The 17431-nt window shown below is 41.0% G+C and overlaps 1 protein-coding gene across 1 annotated transcript in view; it reads right to left on the bottom strand.

Moving 5' to 3' along the window:
* Window positions 1-17431, bottom strand: part of PAK2 (p21 (RAC1) activated kinase 2) — a 110003-nt gene that overhangs the window by 61623 nt on the left and 30949 nt on the right. The window contains exon 2 of the mRNA XM_066348048.1: window positions 1454-1661. Within this exon, the coding sequence (XP_066204145.1) occupies window positions 1454-1640 (187 nt within the window). The 5' untranslated portion in view covers window positions 1641-1661. The remainder of the gene's footprint in view (window positions 1-1453; window positions 1662-17431) is intronic.

Raw genomic sequence — 17431 nt, 5'->3', positions numbered from 1 at the left:
GGGCCTTGCTCTGGATTAAGCTTTGGTTAAGGGAATATTGTGGTTAGTTCAATCTTCTATCCAGACCACTAAAACTTTCTCCATATCAGCAATAGGCTGTTTCACTTTCTTATCATTTGTACTTTCGTTAGAGTAACACTTTTAATTTCCTTCAAGAACTTTTCCATTGTATTTATCACTTGGCTGTTTGGTACAAGAGGCCTAGTAGCATCTGGCCTGTCTCAGCTTTTGACATGCCTTCCCCATTAAGCTTAATCATTTCTACCTTTTGATTTAAAGTGACAGACATGCAGCTCTTCCTTTCATTTGAACACTTAGAGGCCATTGTAAAGTCATCAATTAGCCTGATTTCAATAATATGTCTCAGGAAATAGGGAGGCCCAAGGAGAGGGAGAGAGATGGGAGAAGGACCAGTCACTGGAGCACACACAACATTTATCTATTAAGTTTGCCATCTTACATAGGTGTAGTTTGTTGCACCCTCAAACAATTACAACAGTAACATCAAAGATCACTGATCACAGATTCCATAACAAATAATGAAAAAGTGTAAAATATTATGAGAATTACCAAAATGTGACAGGCACAAAATGAGCAAATGGCTGTTGGAAACATGGTGCTGATAAAGAGTTGCTCAATGCAGGGTTGCCACAAACTTTGAATTTCTAAAAACAATGCAGTATCTGGGAAGCACATAAAAAGAAGTATTCCTATATACACATGACTAAAACAAAAGTTTCAAAAAACACCTCTTTCACTGGACTAGCCTCCTATTTGTTGAAGATATGTTAACACACTGCTGAGTGCTGCCTCAGATGCTTCTGAGGACATTAAAAGAACACATGAGAAAAAGGCAGTATTCCTACTACTCTCAGAAATCAGAAAACTTCTTAATTCCAGAACACAGCTGGCTCCAGAGATTTTAGATAGGGAACTATAGACTCTTATATTACTTTTCTTATAATAGTAGGTCTTTCTCAAATATCACAAATTGCACTAATGTTGGGAAGCCACAACTACAGCTCTAGTGTCTGAAAATGAAGATGAGTACCACATAACAAATCAGCTGAGCAACAACTTTTATTCTTTTTTATCACAGTTTTAAATAAATTAGGCTTTCTAACAGTTCTTATATACCACCATTAATTGTTTTCTTGGATAGTTACTGCTCTCACCATAAAAAATATCAACTTATGCTTTAATTAAAAAGTATCAAGAGTAAAAAGGAACAAATACTGTACATAGAAAATACAGTGACAGAAAATAACCTGACTTTGGGTGGTGGGCACACAACACAACACAATCAACAGTTCAAATGCTATAGAGATGTTCACCTGACACCAAGGTACTCTTATTGATCTATGTCACCCCATTAAATTTAATTTAAAAAAATAAGGATATCAAAATGAATAACAAAATAACTGAGACTCTTGAAATCATAATAATTATTTACCTTTTTCTGTGCCTGAGAATATAGAGATGATTTTATTCCTGGGCTTCTTCTCCTCCGGAACAGAGGGCAGAGGTTTCAAACTGTGATTAGCTGACAAGGGGTCTTTGCCTCCAGTGCTAAAAATGGTACTGCTCATTCTCACGGGAGGTGCCGGAGGTTTGTCTTCCAGTTCTCCGTTATCAGACATGATTCAGAATTACAATATGGCCTGAAACAGGCAAAAATTAACAGTTAATAACAAGGTAGAAAATGGTATAGACAAGCACAAAACAGTAATAATCCCCTCCCCAGCTTCAAAAGAGAAAATGTTACCCATTTAGAGTAAAATTTGCAATATCTGTAACACTCGACAAGTGAGAGATAAAACTGGTCATCAATATTTATAGGCAGTCTGACCTGTGGTGACGCAGTGTATAAAGCCTTGACCTGGAATGCTGAGGTCGCTGGTTCGAAACCCTGGGCTTGCCCTGTCAAGGCACATAAGGGAAGCAATTCCTATGAGTTGATGCTTCCTGCTCCTCTGCTCCCCCTTCTCTTTCTCTCCTCTCTTTAAAGCAATAAATAAAATCCTTTAAAATATATATATATAATATATTATATATTTTATATATTATATATATATGGGCAATCCTTCCTAACAAAGTTAGTAAATGGTTAGCTGAGGGAATGTCTGAAAAGCCATGTCCAGTTTAGAGGACTATGATAGTTTTGGGAAAGTATGATGATACTAATGTATCAGAAGATTCACCTACTCAAATGATTCGAAGGGTAAACGTTCTAATAGAAAGACAGACAACATGGAGTCTTAAAAAAAGAGAATTCCAAAGAGGAAGACTATGTTCTAACCAGCCAATCAAAGGATAGTCTCTGATATGTCTCCATTTCTATAGCAGATAGGACACTTGCTTTTAAATATATCAACCAACCCCTTCCCCCCCCCCCCCGGAATCTGAATCTATGCCCACTAGCCTTATGATTACAATTTATCTTTCATATAAACTTTCCCAAAAGATGAAAATGTGCCACTAAAAAAAAAAGCGCCACCGATGCAGTATTTGGTCTCTGAAAATCTGACATTCTTTTTTTTTTTTTTTTTTTTTGCATTTTTCTGAAGCTGGAAACAGGGAGAGACAGTCAGACAGACTCCCGCATGCGCCCGACCGGGATCCACCCGGCACGCCCACCATGGGGCGGTGCTCTGCCCACCAGGGGGCGATGCTCTGCCCATCCTGGGTGTCGCCATGTTGCGACCCTCCTGGGCGTCGCCATGTTGCGACCAGAGCCACTCTAGCGCCTGGGGCAGAGGCCACAGAGCCATCCCCAGCGCCCGGGCCATCTTTGCTCCAATGGAGCCTTGGCTGCGGGAGGGGAAGAGAGAGACAGAGAGGAAGGCGCGGCGGAGGGGTGGAGAAGCAAATGGGCGCTTCTCCTGTGTGCCCTGGCCGGGAATCGAACCCGGGTCCTCCGCACGCTAGGCCGACGCTCTACCGCTGAGCCAACCGGCCAGGGCAATCTGACATTCTAACTACAAATCTAATTCGTCCCTTGCGAGCTTTGCAGACAGGGTCACAGAACTTGATCCATCTGGGAAGACTGACAAAAGTAAATCCAGAGTGTGGCTCAAAACCAGAGTATGGCCACATCCCAAGGTTCTAACACTCTGTGATGCCCTTTCCGGGCAGTAAAGTAACTCCTCTTACCCACATGGCCAATCCAGTGGAAAAACTTTAACCTCGCTACACATACACACACATATTTTATATCTTTAAAGAAGTGAATTAAACACCTTTAAAATCAGCTATTAAGGGGAAGGGATGCCTAATTTACATATGAATTCTAATACAAAACTACATATTTTAGGAAACAACATATTTCTCCACTAAACAAGGTTTTGATTGGTAATTAGATCCTAATTTATTACAGTTATTTAATGCATGTAAGTGAACAAAATTTTGTACACATACAATGGAAAGAATGCCAACTGCATTTACATAAAATTAAAAATAAAGTTATTTTATTTATTTAGAGAAGGTTAGTACCCAATGAAAAGTAGGTATGATTTGGGAAAAATTGAGGAATGAAGAGATTATTATACCTAATTCTTCAAATCTTACAGCTTTTGTTTTCCTTGATAGGAGTATGCCACTAGCACTATTGTGTATTTTATCTGTCATAATGACAGCTACTTTTTCAGCCTACAAAAGAAGGAGGGTAAGAGAGGGTAAAGGGGAAAAATAAACATTTCTGGGAATAATTACTAGAGAAGGGCTGGGAGAAGGGCATAAAAAGAGATTTATATTTGTGTTTGAGAAAGAGTGCCTGACGTGAAATTATGCTGGTGGTCAAAGGAAGACGTGGGGTGAGATCCGAGGCACTGTAAGTGACATACAGTCCAATGGTTCTTCCACACCAACTGGGCACATCAAGTGGAGTTTGTTTTGTTTTGGGTGGGATAGGAGCAGGATGTGACTGGCTGTTCTTAAGTGTGGTCTGTTAAGTGTGTATTACCAGAGGAGACTTATCTATTGCTACAATGGAAGAATGATAAGGCTTAGTAACAATATTTTGAGTATCATTTGATGAATTGATAAATCAAGACATGTTTATCTCTTATCTAACCATTAATGCAAAACAGATTAACCCTAGCCCAGCTTACTTTCATCTTAATCACCAGTGACAAACAAAAACAGCAAGATCAGATTTTGGTTACACTTTGACCAAATGCATTTTGGTTATGCTGTGACCAAAGATGATCTATATTAATGCATATTAAATTTTAAAAATCAAAATAAATTTTCAAAGTACATTTGCATGTATATACAGAAGAAAATGCACAAAAATGTTAACAGTCATTATCATTGGCTAGTAATTACTTTTTACAGCTGTGGTTAAAAAAATCAATATAAAATTGTCATGGTCCAGTAATTATTTGGTGTAGAGGCATCCCCAAACTGCGGCCCCCTGAGGCCATTTATCCGGCCCCCCACTGCACTTCCAGAAGGGGCACCTCTTTCATTGGTGGTCAGTGAGAGGAGTACTGTATGTGGCGGCCTTCCAACAGTCTGAAGGACAGTGAACTGGCCCCCTGTGTAAAAAGTTTGGGGACCGGCCCTGGCCGGTTGGCTCAGCGGTAGAACGTCGGCCTGGCATGCAGGGGACCCGGGTTCGATTCCCGGCCAGGGCACATAGAAGTGCCCATTTGCTTCTCCACCCCCCCCTCCTTCCTCTCTGTCTCTCTCTTCCCCTCCCGCAGCCAAGGCTCCATTGGAGCAAAAATGGCCCGGACGCTGGGGATGGCTCCTTGGCCTCTGCCCCAGGCGCTAGAGTGGCTCTGGTCACAGCGGAGGGATGCCCCGGAGGGGCAGAGCATCGCCCCCTGGTGGGCAGAGCGTTGCCCCTGGTGGGCGTGCCGGGTGGATCCCGGTCGGGCGCATGCGGGAGTCTGTCTGACTATCTCTCCCCGTTTCCAGCTTCAGAAAAATACAAAAAAAAAAAAAAGTTTGGGGACCTCTGGTGTAGACTGACTACAAAATTCTGTCCTTAAGGCTGGCTAACAGATAGAACATGACTAGAAACTGCCAATGCACCTTCAGCTGCATGTTGTCTAATATTGAGGTTAAGAGCATGAGTTCATGAAATCAGATTGTTTTGTTTGGAAGCCTAGTTCTACCATTTACTTGACTGTGTGACCTTGGACAATTTACTGAACAGTGCCTCAGGGCTCCTTGTAGAACTAGATGGTTCTGGGCCTAGAACAGGAAAAATGAAAGATGAGCTTAGAGCAGCTATTTTCAACCTTTTCATCTCATGGCACACATAAATTAATTACTAAAATTCTGTGGTACACCAAAAAAAAAATTTTTTTGCGAATCTGACAAAATAAAAATAAGTATAATTTTGATTCATTCATACTGGACAGCTATTGTTGTGTTGACTGTTGTTGTCTTTTTATTTGACAATCTAAGGAAAAGAGGTCAGTGCTCCGACTAAATAGTCACGTACTGCCTATTTTAAACATTCTTGCAAGACAGTGTAAAGCCAGTAGTCATGGCCACCATCACAGCCGCCTGGCCAACGCAGGTTCAGGTTTGATTCAGACAGATGGTAATGAAACAACGAAGTCAAGAACTAGTGGGCCATTACCTTTAATCCTAGCTTGCACCTCCTGGGCAAAAAAATACACACAGTGGGAAAACACTTTCCTTACCATTCAGGGCTCCCAAAGCCACTGACTCATCTGAGTATTCCTAGAATCAAAGGCCCCACCAGCCTTATTCACATCTGTTCCCCATCTCCTTCTCTCTGCACAAACTGGCTTCTCCTTCACCCCTCTGCCATCTTAGCTGCCTCTCCTCTGCAATGCTAATTTGAGGGGAGGGAGAGAGGGGAGGAGGGAAAAAAGGAGGGAGGGAAGGAGGGGGCGGGCACCCCTGGTCTTCCTTATTTTATACAGTGTGTCCATAAAGTCATGGTACACTTTTGACCTGTCACAGGAAAGCAACAAAAGACGATAGAAATGAGAAATCTGCACCAAATAAAAGGAAAACTCTCCCAGTTTCTGAAGGATGATGTGGCAGCATGTGCACATGCGCAGATGATGTAACACCATGTATACAGCGGAGCAGCCCACAGCCATGCCAGTCGAGATGTGGTCGGTACAGAGGCAAGTTCAGTGTGTTCTGTGGCTCGCTAAATTCGAATCCATGACCAAAGTGCAATGTGAATATTGGCGCGTTTATAACGAAGCACCACCACATAGGAATAACCTTACTCGGTGAGATAAGCAGTTGAAGGAAACCGGTAGTTTGGTAGAGAAACCGCATTCTGGTAGGCCATCAGTCAGTGACGAGTCTGTAGAGTCTATATGGGATAGCTACCTAAGGAGCCCTAAAAAATCTGTGCGTGAGCCCACATCGAACTGCGCTGAATAGGTATGAAACTGGGAGAGTTTTCCTTTTATTTGGTGCAGATTTCACATTTCTATCGTCTTTTGTTGCTTTCCTGTGACAGGTCAAAAGTGCACCATGACTTTACGGACACACTGTAGTGTAGAAATTAAAGCCTTTATGCTAGTATACAAATAAGGAAGTCTCTGATACAAAGCCACCTATCTGAGGCATAAATGGGATTCCTCATAAGAGTGCACCACCCTCTATCATGCAACAGTCAAGGGCAGGGGTAGTCAACCTTTTATACCTACCACCCACTTTTGTATCTCTGTTAGTAGTAAAATTTTCTAACCACCCACCGGTTCCACAGTAATGGTGATTTATAAAGTAGAAAAGTAACTTTATAATATTTATAAAGCAGAGTTACAGCAAGTTAAAGCATATAATAATAATTACTTACCAAGTACTTTATGTCGGATTTGCGCTGTTTGGCAGAATAAATCTTTATAAAACAACTTACTATAGTTAAATCTACCTTTTTATTTATACTTTGGTTGCTCTGCTACCACCTGCAATGAAAGCTGGAATGCCCACTAGTGGGTGGTAGGGACCAGGTTGACTACACTGGTCAAGGGTGTGGGGAAAAGCTTAGCGTTGAGAAGATCTTAGTATTAAAAGGGTGGGAAAGACTTAGTCTTAAAACTAAGCCTTAGGCCCGTGATGGCGAACCCATGACACACATGTCAGCACTGACACACGTAGCCATTTTTGATGACACGTGGCCACATACCAGAGAAGTATGGGGCCGCATGCCGAGAAGGACGTTTTATCCTCGGCTCCTGAACGGCCAGGTGCAGTAGCCAAGGGTAAAACATTTGCTGTAGTGTAGACACTCTGTGCCGAGGCCTGTAGGCCAAAACAACAGAATTCCGGCACAGAGTGTCTAGTTCTGGGACTTCCAGTTAGGCCGTTAGGGGATCTTTGACCTCACTTCCGGCCGGCGGAGCAGGGAGCAGCAGAATGCCGCAGGGGACGCATCTCTGGGGGCCCTGTGATCGCCATTACCAGCAACCACATAACCAAGGCAACCATCATCCAGTCTGCTGTTCTGGGGTGTCATGGACTTCTAATTGACCATCATTACTGAGATAAGTGAGAGGGAGGCTGGGAGAGGCGAGAGGGTCTGTGCTATGGGTGCCGTTTCCTGGCATTAGAAATAGCGGCAGCCATCTTAATTTACATAAGATGCAACTTGCAGAATTTCAAGACAGCGTCTGGGCTCAGGTGTTTGTTGACTTGAGGTCAAAGCTTGAGACTCTGGAAAGGTGCCGCTTGGAGAATCAAGAGGAGTGCCACAACGAACAGGAAATTTGGAGTGCCTGGAACTGATTACCAGACACTTTTAGCACCCGAAAAATATAGCAATGGCTTTACTCACAATTTTTCCCTCTACATACTTTTGTGAGACCTTATACTCAGCGTTAAATAATATCAAAATCAACAAAAGAAACAGACTGACAGATGAAGTTAGTAGCGCTTGCTTGGGCTTGAAGTATACAAAATACCAACCTTCAATTGAAGATTTAGCCAATGAAATTCAGCAACAAAAAAGTCACTAATAGGCAGGTTAAAGAATTCCCCCCCATGCCTGATCTGTGGTGGCGCAGTGGATAAAGCATCGACCTGGAAATGCTGAGGTCGCCGGTTCGAAACCCTGGGCTTGCCTGGTCAAGGCACATATGGGAGATGATGCTTCCAGCTCCTCCCCTCTGTCTCTCCCTCTCTCTCTCCTCTCTAAAATGAATATATAAAAATTAAAAAAATAAAATAAAATAAAAGAATTTCCCCTCCCCCTCACTTATCTTAGTTCTTGGCACCCCACACAAGTTAAATAATACCAAGACCAACAAAAGAAACCGACTGATAGATGAACAAAGAAGTCACTAAGCAGGTAAGTTAAATAATTAGTTTTTGGTTTATTAAATATAGTTATATGTTACAATTATACATTTTTGTTATTTAAACTATAAATATCGCGAAATTATGGTTTTTTTCTCGAAGTGACACACCACCCGAGTTATGCTCGGTTTTTTGGTGAATTTTGACACACCAAGCTCAAAAGATTGCCCATCACTGCCTTAGGCTCTAAGGACCCTGCCTGCTTACAGCCTGTCCCCCACACCCAATGCAAACTGTAAGCAAGCAAACATATACATCATATTTGCAAACTTATTTGACCCACAGACAGCATTTGAGATCTTGCTCCCAGGGATATATGTCTGCATTGTGGTTCAAATAAGCTCTTACAAAAATAAATAAAAATAATAATAAAAATGTTTGAAGCACACTGGTAGAAAATTGCTGGCTCTAGAGCACCTTACAAGGAAGTACTTAAAAAGGATAAGGGTGTGTCAAAGGACACAGGAAAGAGTTCCAAAAAGCCAATGCTGGAGTGATTTGAGCAACAAAATTAACAAAGCAATGTTAGACTGTAAGCCAAAGTACAAAATAAATATAGTTCATATTGATACAAATAAATGAATAAATAAAGGGGTGAGGGGCCCTGGCCGGTTGGCTCAGTGGTAGAGCGTCGGCCTGGCGTGCAGAAGTCCCGGGTTCGATTCCCGGCCAGGGCACACAGGAGAGGCGCCCATCTGCTTCTCCACCCCTCTCCCTCTCCCTCTCCTTCCTCTCTGTCTCTCTCTTCCCCTCCCGCAGCTAAGGCTCCATTGGAGCAAAGATGGCCCGGGCGCTGGGGATGGCTCCTTGGCCTCTGCCCCAGGCGCTAGAATGGCTCTGGTCGCAACAGAGCGACGCCCTGGAGGGGCAGAGCATCGCCCCCTGGTGGGCGTGCCAGGTGGATCCCGGTCGGGCGCATGTGGGAGTCTGTCTGACTGTCTCTCCCCGTTTCTAGCTTCAGAAACATACAAAAAAATAAAAAAATAAAAAAAATAAAGGGGTGAGGGACAAATCTTCTTTACGAAAGAATTTCAAGTAATATACACTGCTCACAAAAAATAGGGGATATTTTATAGCTTCATTTTCATTTTGAAACATCCCCTAAATTCTGTGAGCAGTGAATGTAGATACACCCCTCCTTAGGAGTTAGTTAAAACTTAACCTTCCTTCACATTTGAGTGTAAGCTGGACTTGGTGACTCATTCCCAAAGAATATGGAAAGGGAAAAATAACTTCGCAGTGGAAAAATCTGACAAACATTGTGTCTACGTAAGAAATGTCCAAACCTGTAGAGAATGTTTATAAAATTTATTTAAGCCAAAAAGACACCTGGAAGCAAGATCTCAACAGACTGAGATAAATGCTGCAGATAACAACAATCTCTTTTATGCATGTGAGATTCAGGAGGAAACAAAGATTACCATAGTTCCCTGTGTATAAAACGCTCCTTAATTTTAGGGCCCGAAATTTGAAGGGGAAAAAAAAAGTATTACATAAAATTATTGAACTCAAGTTTTATTCATCATAAAATTCATACAACTCCTCATCACTGTCAAAACTCCCATCCATTAGCTTGTCCTCATCTGTGTCTGATGATGGATCACTCACTGTCTTCATATATATTGCCTCATCCTCGGTTCCATCTATGGCATTTGAAATGCCACAACCCCTGTATAAGACGCACCCAGTTTTTAGACCCCAAATTTTTCGGAAAAATGTACGTCTTATACATGGGGAAATACAATACATAAAGGTGGGAGGAAGCAATCTGTGAATGGGATTACAGGACAGCTAAAATTAAGTACTCTCTAGGCCAGGGGTCCCCAAACTTTTTACATAGGGAGCCAGTTCACTGTCCCTCAGACCGTTGGAGAGCCGGACTATAAAAACAAACTATGACAAATCCCTATGCACACTGCACATATCTTATTTAAAAGTAAAAAAACAAAACGGAATACAATATTTAAAATAAATAACAAGTAAATTTAAATCTACAAACTGACCAGTATTTCAATGGGAACTATGCTCCTCTCACTGACCACCAATGTAAGAGGTGCCCCTTCCGGAAGTGCGTGCGGCGGGGCCGGATAAATGGCCTCAGGGGGCCGCATGCAGCCCGCGGGCCGGGCAGTAGTTTGGGGACCCCTGCTCTAGGCAGTAGCTACAGTTTATTTCCGAAAGTGTGTGAACCTAGATACAGAGAAACAATAAAACAGGGCTTACTTAAGGCAAAGATAAACCTTTTGCTAACAAGTTATATGCCTGGGGTATGACTACCCACCATGACCTGCCCAGTTAGGAATTTATGATCAGATAACCCTGTGAGGTTACTTTCCACAGAAATCCTTTTTTCGTCACGAAGGCAGTAGCCAAGTGATCAAGGTTAACATTACCAATGATAAATCATGTTATCACCCCCACCCCCATCTAATGTGATGAGAAGCAACTTCACCTCTTTGGTAGTCTTCCCCAAACCTGTAACCCAATCTAATAATGGGAAAAACATCAGACAAACCCAAACCAAGGGACAGTCTACAAAATTCCTGACCAGTTTCCTCAAAACTGTCAAGAACATGAAAAACAAAGACAGAAACTGGCACAGAGTAGAGGTATCTGAGGAGACATGACAAAGTGGCACCCTGGAACAGATAAAACACATTAGTGGGAATACTGGTTGAATTAAATAAAATCTAGAATTTAGTTAATAGGAAAGGATCAATGTTGACTTCTTTGTTTTGACACACATTTTATGTTTTAGGGGTTTTTTTTTTGAGAGACAGAGAGAAAATCAGAGAGAGGGACAGATAGGGACAGACAGGAAGAGAGAGAGATGAGAAGCATCAATTCTTCATTGCATCTCCTTCCTTAGTTGTTCATTGATTGTGTTCTCATATGTACCTTGATGGGATGGGGGGGGGGGGCTACAGCAGAGCCCCTTGCTCAAGCCAGCAACCTTGGGCTTCAAGCCAGTGACCTTTAGGATCCAGCCAGGGCCATGGAGTCACGTCTATGATCCCACACTCAAGCCAGAGACCCTGCACTCAAGCCTGCGACCTCGGGGCCTTGGACCTGGGTCCTCCGCATCCCAGTACGACGCTCTATCCACTGCACCACCACCTGGTCAGGCAACACACATTTTATGGTTTACGTAATATTAACGTTAGGGAAAGATGGGTAATGGCTACACAGGAAATCTATTATCTTTGCAGTTTCTCTGTAAATCTAAAACTATTCCAAAATAAAGTCTATTCAAAAAAGAATTAACACATTCCACAAAAAGTTAAATATAAGTTACTTGTTAGGGTTAAACTGGCTTCTTTAAAACTCAAATTTTCTTCACCCAACTCCCACTAAAGCAACTTCTATAAACATTTCTCTCACCCAACAATATCCCCCCCCCAAGGTTCTGAAAAATATCCTTGAGATAAGGCCATCATGAGGGGCCTGAGGGTTGAGAAAAGGAGACAGTCTGGAAGCAGCAAGGCACCCAACGCTGATCAAAGCATGTCCAAGTGCCTGCAGCAACCCCTATACCTACCTGTTCCCTTCCACAGCTATTCGGCTGATATCCTCGGCTGACACCCTTTTGCTGGTCTAAGCCCGCTTACACCCAAGCACTTTTAAAATAAACTTTCCTTTTGGAACACACACTAACCTCCTGTTTTCAGTTTGGCTTCCACAGTTTCTGCCTTTCATTACTTACTATAAAACCTAGCAATTCTACTCCCAATACACACCTAAAAGAATGATAAACATGTCCACACAAAAACTTGTACACCAATGTTCATAGCAGCATTACTCTTAACAGCAAAAAGAAAGAAACAACCAAAATATCTATCAATAGGTGAACAGATAGACAAAGCATGGTATATCCATATGATGTGATATTATTCAGCCATAAAAAGGAACAGAGTGCTGATACATGCTGCAGCATGATTCTTAAAAACATAGGTGAAAAAAGCCAGACATATAAAGAACCACATATTCTATGATTCCATTGACATGAAGTATCCAAACCAAGTAAATCCATAGAGAGAGAGAAAGTAGACTGGTGATTGCTAGGCGGTGAGGAAAATGGGAAGTGATTGCTAATGGCTGCAGGGTTTCTTTTGGGGGAAGAAAAATGTTCTGGAATTAGACATTGGTAATGGTTGCACAACCTTGTGAAGATATTAAAACCACTCACTGAATTGTATACTTTAAAATGGTAAATTTCAGCTATATAAAACTGTATCTCAAATTTTAAAAGGAATTAATATTTACCGCATAAAATAAAGACTGAATGTTGTTGTTTCTACTCTCATGATTATTATTAGTAGTAAGAACCTATGGCCCTGGCCAGTTGGCTCAGTGGTAGAGCGCCAACACAGAATGTGAAAGTCTGAGGTTTGGTTCCTGTCAGGGCACACAGGAAAGGTGACCATCTGCTTTTTCCCCTCTATCCCCACCTCTCCTCTCTTCCCCTTCTGCAGCCATGGCTCTATTGATTTGAATACATAGGCCCAGGGCAGACACTGAGGAAGGCTCCCTGAAGCTCCTGCCTCAGGCACTAAAAATAGCTCAATTGCCAGTAGCCCCAGATGGGCAGAGCATCAGCCCCAGACAGGGGTTGCCAGATGGATCCTAGTCCAGGCACAGGCAGGAGTCTATCTCCCCTACTCTCAATTTAAAAAAAAAAACTTTAACATGGATAAAAATCTATACATGTGCAACAGCATTTACTATAGTTTTTCATAGCAAAAATCATGGTATGCTGTGGGTTAACTAGAGAGGTGAGTTGCTATTTAAATGAAAAACACCACTAAATTGGCAAATGACATTAAATGGCAACTTTTATTTATTTATTTATTTTTTACTTTTTTTTTTTTCAAAGATGAAATATAACTTTTTTTAAAGGACTTTATTAATTTTTCAGAGAGGAGAGAGAGCAAGAGAGAGAAGGAGGAGGAGCAGGAAGTATCAACTCCCATATGTGCCTTGACCAGGCAAGCCCAGGGTTTCGAACCGGCGACCTCAGTGTTCCAGGTCAACGCTTTATCCACTGCTTCACCACAGGTCAGGCAAATGGCAACTTTTAAAACATAGCTTTTCCTTATATACTTTGGTTATCCAAAAAAAAAAAAAAGTTTTGTTTACTGCTCTATTTTAATATACTACACAGCAACTCTTTATTTTCCACAGAAATTCAGTCCAATAGAACCAAAGAGGAGCTAATATGCTGTTTGTCTTCTTCAGAACTTTCTTCTTGGTGATTGTACATTATAAAATTGAGTTAATGGCCCTGGCCAGCAGGCTCAGTGGATAGAGCATCAGACCAGCATACAGATGTCCTGGGTTTGATCCCCAGTTAGGGCACACATGAGAAGTGACCACCTGCTTCTCTTCCCCTCCCTCTCTCCCTTCTCTTTCAGGAGCTCAAATGTTTCAAGTGCTGGCCCCTGTGCGCTGAAGATAGCTCAGATGATTTGAGCATCTGCCCTAGATAGAGATTGCTGGGTGGATCCCAGTCCTGGTGCATGTGGAGTCTCTCCCCCCCACACACACTTAAAAAAATAGTAATAAAATAAAATTGAGTTAGTTATGTCTCAAGGAAATTCCAATTAACATACCCTGCAAGCAACACATACTGAAACAAAACCCAAATTTAATATTAAACATGATTATTCAAGATGACAACTATGATAGCAATAATTCTAAGTAATATGCCTTATATGTGATTAAATCACAGTGCAAGCATCATCCTTGATATACCACTGATGACTACTCTGCCACCAGCTTAGCTAAGGACTTTATCACTTCATCTCAAGGTTTCTCTAACTCAGGAGTCGGGAAACTTTTTGTCTGAGAGAGCCATAAATGCCAAATATTTTTAATGTAATTCTGTGAGAGCTATACAACGACCCGTGTACGTTATGCATTATCCAATAAAAATCTGGTGTTGTCCCGGAGGACAGCTGTGATTGGCTCCAGTCACCTGCAACCATGAACATGAGCGGAAGGAAATGAATGGATTGTAATACATGAGAATGTTTTATATTTTTAACGTTATTATTATTTTTTATTAAAGATTTGTCTGCGAGCCAGATGCAGCCATCAAAAGAGCCACATCTGGCTCGCAAGCCATAGGTTCCCGACCCCTGCTCTAACTAGTCTCTGTCTTCCCCTGCTGTCCAAAGGAAGAGGTTAGAAGAAGCTCTAACTGGATTCCTAAAGAGTTTCTATACATTGGTTTTGTTTAGAAAAAGAAGTCAGAATTGGTTAAATGCATAGCTACCAACAGGCTGAGGAATAAACTCTGGCATTTAGGGCCATTTACTACTGAATCAATCTGATCTCATTTAAACGCACATCAGTCCTACCCTTCATTTTCCCAAATATACTCAAGACTTTCCTGGCCTAAATCATCTTTGTGAATAAATTTTCCATTTTCAGTCTTATTTCATCCTTTTATTTATCCAACCCAATCTTTCAATGCTCAGTAAAAGTTATTTCCTATGCAAGGCCATTCCTATCTATCTATACCTTCTTAAAATGATCCATCACATCCCCTGAATACAAGTTAAAAAGAAAAATAAATTCAGAGTATTAAAAAGTTGTAAAGAATTAGAATTTATCTGGTTCATCTTCCTTATTTTATATGTATAGAAACTTATCAAAAACTAGGTGATTTGCCTAAAGTCACACAAACCTAATTATTAACAAAACTAAAACCAAAATTCAAGTTCCTAGCAACTCTTAATCACATGCTTTTCTCTTAATTATGTTAATATACTGGACCATTCTTTGGCAATAAATTATAACTATGTATCATAAATTATAACTTACTGCCACTACTGCTATAGCATTTTAGTATCTCCTATAATATTTAACATACAGTATATCCTTGCTGTAATAGACAATAATCTTTACTTATTTATGGTAGGTACATGCTCTGTGCCCAGATGAAATATTATTCTTCCTGAATTTATTAGTTCTCTCGTCAAAGAGCATTTCACTAAGACAAAATATCAACTATTCTATATTAACAAAAATATCTTTGGAAAGATTTATACTTTTCCCCTAACCACCACTTCATGGCCTTAGTCTTCAATCCTTTTCCATAAAGCAGTGTATTTGTGTATTGCTTCTACTGACAGTGTCAACTGCTTAAAAAGTGCTACATGAGAATGGGATATGGATCTCTACATATTACACTGAGCCAGAAACAATAAAGACAGTAAAAACAATTCATGATAAAATACTGATTTACCTATATTTTGTTCCATCATTACTCAAAAATGCTCTATAAAAAAGAGCAAATGGTAAGTAGTTCCTCTCTTGTTTAAACACTTTCTACTTTTTTCTATTCTTCAGTGAAAAACAAGTAGGAGAAACAAAAAACATGCCCCAAACACACTGTACTCTTCTAATAGGCCCATTGTTTAACTGTGACGCGACTCAAAAACAAACAATTCCTCAACTGTCTACTGAAGGAGACCAGGGGAAGCTAAATATACAAAAGAATGCAAAAAGGAGCCGTGTCTGGAACCAGTCAGTCCAACTAGTAGAAATTACTAAATGTATTCTAATCTACTTGGATCAACTATGCTACTCCAAGAACAAATCATGTACTACTGTAAAACATGATTTAAAAGCACACTTCTGTTTCATATTTTTTACTTACATTTTACATAAATGAATGGATCTTAATTTTCAATACCATAGGAATGTAATAAAGCAACACTAATTGATAAGACATCTAACAACAAAGTCCAAGAGCCCCAACACCACTCACTGGCCTTTTATCCAAAAAAAAAAAAAAAAAAAAAAGCTTCATATGCTTCTGAGAGCAAAAGCATCAATAAAAATATCTTAAATTACCTAAAGTAAACAATACATTCTGTGAATGGAAAGTTCATAAATTAGAACAAAAGGAGTATTTCTATTGGGTGGCATGCCCACAACATCAGGCCTATTAGCAGCAACGCCAGAAAGGAGAAAGGAAAAAGGAAAAGTGGTAAAGAGATGTAGAAAACATGACTGGGGTACTGGTAAACAATAAACAATAGCTCTGGTCGGTGCTCAGTTGGTTAGAGCATCATCCTGAAATGACAAGCCTGCGGGTTCCATTCTCAGTCAGGACATATACAAGAATCAACTAATGGGCCAGGCCTGTGGTGACACAGTACATAGAGAGTTTACCTGGAATACTGAGGTTTAGGTTCAAAACCTTGGGCTTGTGTGGTCAAGGCAGACACACAAGCAATCAATAAACAACTAAAGCAAAGCAACTATGAGTTCAAACTTCTCGTCCCTAACCCCCATAAAATCAGTAAATAAAATCTTAACATAAAATTAACCAATGAATGCATAAATAAGTGGAACAATAAATCAATGTTTCTCCCTCTCTCTACAATCAATAAAAAAATTTTAAGCCTGACCAGGTGGTGGTGCAGTGGATAGAGCGTTGGACTGGGCTGCAGAGGACCCAGGTTCAAGACCCCGAGGTCGCCAACTTGAGTGTGGGCTCATCTGGTGTGAGCAAGGTCACTGGCTCGAACAAGGGGTTACTTGGTCTGCTGAAGGCCTATGGTTAAGCCACACACAAGAAAGTGATCAATGAACAACTAAGGTGTCGCAACGAAGAACTGATGATTGATGCATCGCATCTTCTCCGTTCCTGTCTGTCTGTCCCTATCTATCTCACTCTCTGACTCTCATTCTGTCTCTGTAAAAAAAAAAATTAAAAAAAAAAATTTTTTTTTAAGAATAAAGAAAAAAAGAAACTGATTCATTCACACTCAAATAAAAGACTAGATAACATCAAATCTTTAAAAATACACGGATTTTTAAAATGCATGGATAAGCAACTTAAGATGAAAATGTTGCCTGAGCAGGTGGTGGCATGTAGAGAGAGAGCGCGTTGGCCTGGGACACAGAGGACCCAAGTTCGAAACCCCAAGGTCGCCAACTTAAGCGCACGGTCACTGGCTTGAGCAAGGGGTCACTTGCTCTGCTGTAGCCCCCCCCAGTCAAGGCACATAGGAGAAAGCAATCAATGAACTAAGGTGCTGAAATGAAGAACTGATACTTCTCATTTCTCCTCCTTCTTGCCTGTCTGTCCTTATCTGTCCCTCTCTTTGACCCTCTC

Source organism: Saccopteryx leptura, chromosome 8 (genome assembly GCF_036850995.1).
Source record: "Saccopteryx leptura isolate mSacLep1 chromosome 8, mSacLep1_pri_phased_curated, whole genome shotgun sequence".
NCBI classification, from domain to species: domain Eukaryota; kingdom Metazoa; phylum Chordata; class Mammalia; order Chiroptera; family Emballonuridae; genus Saccopteryx; species Saccopteryx leptura.
This window is presented reverse-complemented; position numbering and strand designations above follow the sequence as displayed.